Source organism: Anneissia japonica, unplaced genomic scaffold, assembly GCF_011630105.1.
Source record: "Anneissia japonica isolate Jap-2015-1 unplaced genomic scaffold, ASM1163010v1 scaffold1691_len2060_cov184, whole genome shotgun sequence".
Classification (NCBI taxonomy): Eukaryota; Metazoa; Echinodermata; class Crinoidea; order Comatulida; family Comatulidae; genus Anneissia; species Anneissia japonica.
The window spans coordinates 1-2,043 of record NW_022740445.1 but is presented as its reverse complement, the minus strand read 5'-3'; the positions used below and the strand labels follow the sequence as shown (position 1 = coordinate 2,043).

The 2,043-nt window shown below is 51.3% G+C and overlaps 1 protein-coding gene across 1 annotated transcript; it reads left to right on the top strand.

Moving 5' to 3' along the window:
• Positions 1–1,181: 1,181 nt before the first annotated feature.
• LOC117118233 (semaphorin-6B-like) lies at positions 1,182–1,948 on the top strand (the record flags this gene model as incomplete). Its single annotated transcript, XM_033262750.1, has 1 exon — positions 1,182–1,948. A coding segment is annotated over exon 1 (767 nt), but the record flags the coding sequence as incomplete, so codon positions are not given.
• Positions 1,949–2,043: the final 95 nt, after the last annotated feature.

Here is a 2,043-nt window from a genome sequence, read left to right as displayed (position 1 = left end):
GTAAGCATCGCGACCGTCATCGTAGTTACGTTAGCTATTGTGGTATCCGTTGTAATATGGACGCCTGATTCGAACCTGACAGCGGTAAACGTAACGAAGGCAATAACTTCGTCTCCCACGACCACCACCTCAGGGTGATATTGGTAATAGTGTTGATTGCCTGTTGTATCGCGGTGCTGGCCACGTTCGTCTTTGGACGGAGAGTCGAATGCGACGATAGTCGTTGCGGTGTCAAAGGTTCTTTGGAATCCGACGGCAAGTCCAAATACTGCGTGTGCCTCGAAGGGTTCGCGGGACCGGTGTGCGAGCAGGTGGAAGAGAAGCCGATGGGCAAAGTGGACTGCGCGAAATGCGTAGATAACGGTGGCAAATGCGTATATTCGGACTTGACGGATGACATCTACTGCGTCTGTTCCCACGATCGATACGGTACGGTTTGCGACCACGCGTACGAGTGGTTGACTCGAACGATGTTGGCGTACGTCGAAGCATGCGTCGACGACACGTGATGATGACGACGTGCGTTTGGTGGCGAGTACATAAAATGGGGTGGTGAGAGGAGGAGGGCTCAATATGGATTCCGTTAGTGGATGCGATGTATCTTATATTACTATTTCAGCTTCTTTGCATCGTCGTCGTCGTAGTATTCCCGATGCCGACGGAAGACGTAACGCCTTCGGCGAAAGAATTCTACGACGATTCAGCGACGAAAATCGGTATTACGCACATATCGGAAATACTTGTCATGGCCGAGTGGCCGGCTCTTTTGGTCGGCGCGAGTAACTCTCTGTTCGCATTCGATCTGAACGAAGGGTTGGACGTGTCAGCGGCAACAAATTTGGAATGGATACCGGAATCGATGTCGATGGAAACGTGCTATCTAAAAGGAAGAGAAGAGGAGGATTGCCAGAATTACATCAAAGTTATAACGCCAGATGCAACGACCGGGAACCTGCTCGTTTGCGGAACCTACGCGCAGAAACCGAGATGCGTTATTCTGAATGGGAAGGTAGGTCGACACGTGGAATCTAGCGAATCGATGGGAGACGAACGCGACGGACGCTTTGTACAAGTGTCCGTTCGGCGTGGACCAAAAGGTCACCACGGTCTTTGCGGACGGTAGCCTTTACGCTGGGACGGTTGCCGATTTCACCGGCAGAGGGTCCGCGTTCACGAGGTCGATGTGGGGCGGGTATCCGCCTCTCATATCCAAAAAGTCAGATTCCATATGGCTCAACGACCTGGTATTCGTGGGCTCGTACCAGGAAGATAACGAGGTTTATTTATTCTTTCGTGAAATTTCGATAGAAACTCAATTCACGGAGAAGATGTACTATTCCCGAATAGCCCGTGTTTGTACACAGGACAGAGGCGGTAATAGTGCGGTACTCGAATCGACGTGGACGAGCTTTTTGAAAGCGAGACTAGACTGTTCGTTTCGCGGAGATTTCACCTTCCACTTTAACTACTTGCAGGACGTCGCAAGAGTTGTCGAAGGGAAGAAGATCTTCTATTACGCAATCTTCACGACCGGAGATCACGAGATGCCGGCTTCCGCGGTGTGCAGATTCGACCTCGACCACATCAGGGACAATTTCGACAACTGTCTACTCAAGCTGACCAAGTGTCCGTGGTCGCCGATCGCGGACTCGCAGCGGGGCGGTTGTTCCGCATCCGATTCGAGGCGGCTCTCGCACGATAATCTAAATTTCATCAAATCGCATCCGTTGATGTACGAGCCGGTCGTAGGGGAAGATCCGTTGTTTACGCTCGTTCGAAAACGCTACAGATTGAAGACGTTGGTGGTGAGGACGAGCCAGCATCACACCGTCGTTTTTGCAGGAACGGACGACGGCCGCGTCTTGAAATTGGTTGCGAGACAGGAATCGCCATCTGTTCTGCTGTACAACGTGCGCGTGATCGGACAACCGATCACGAACATGAGATTGTACGAGAGCCGAAATGTCATATTCGTGATGTCGAAAGATTTTCTCGTGGAAATGTCTACGCAACATTGCAGCCAATTGAAGAACTGCTCCTGCA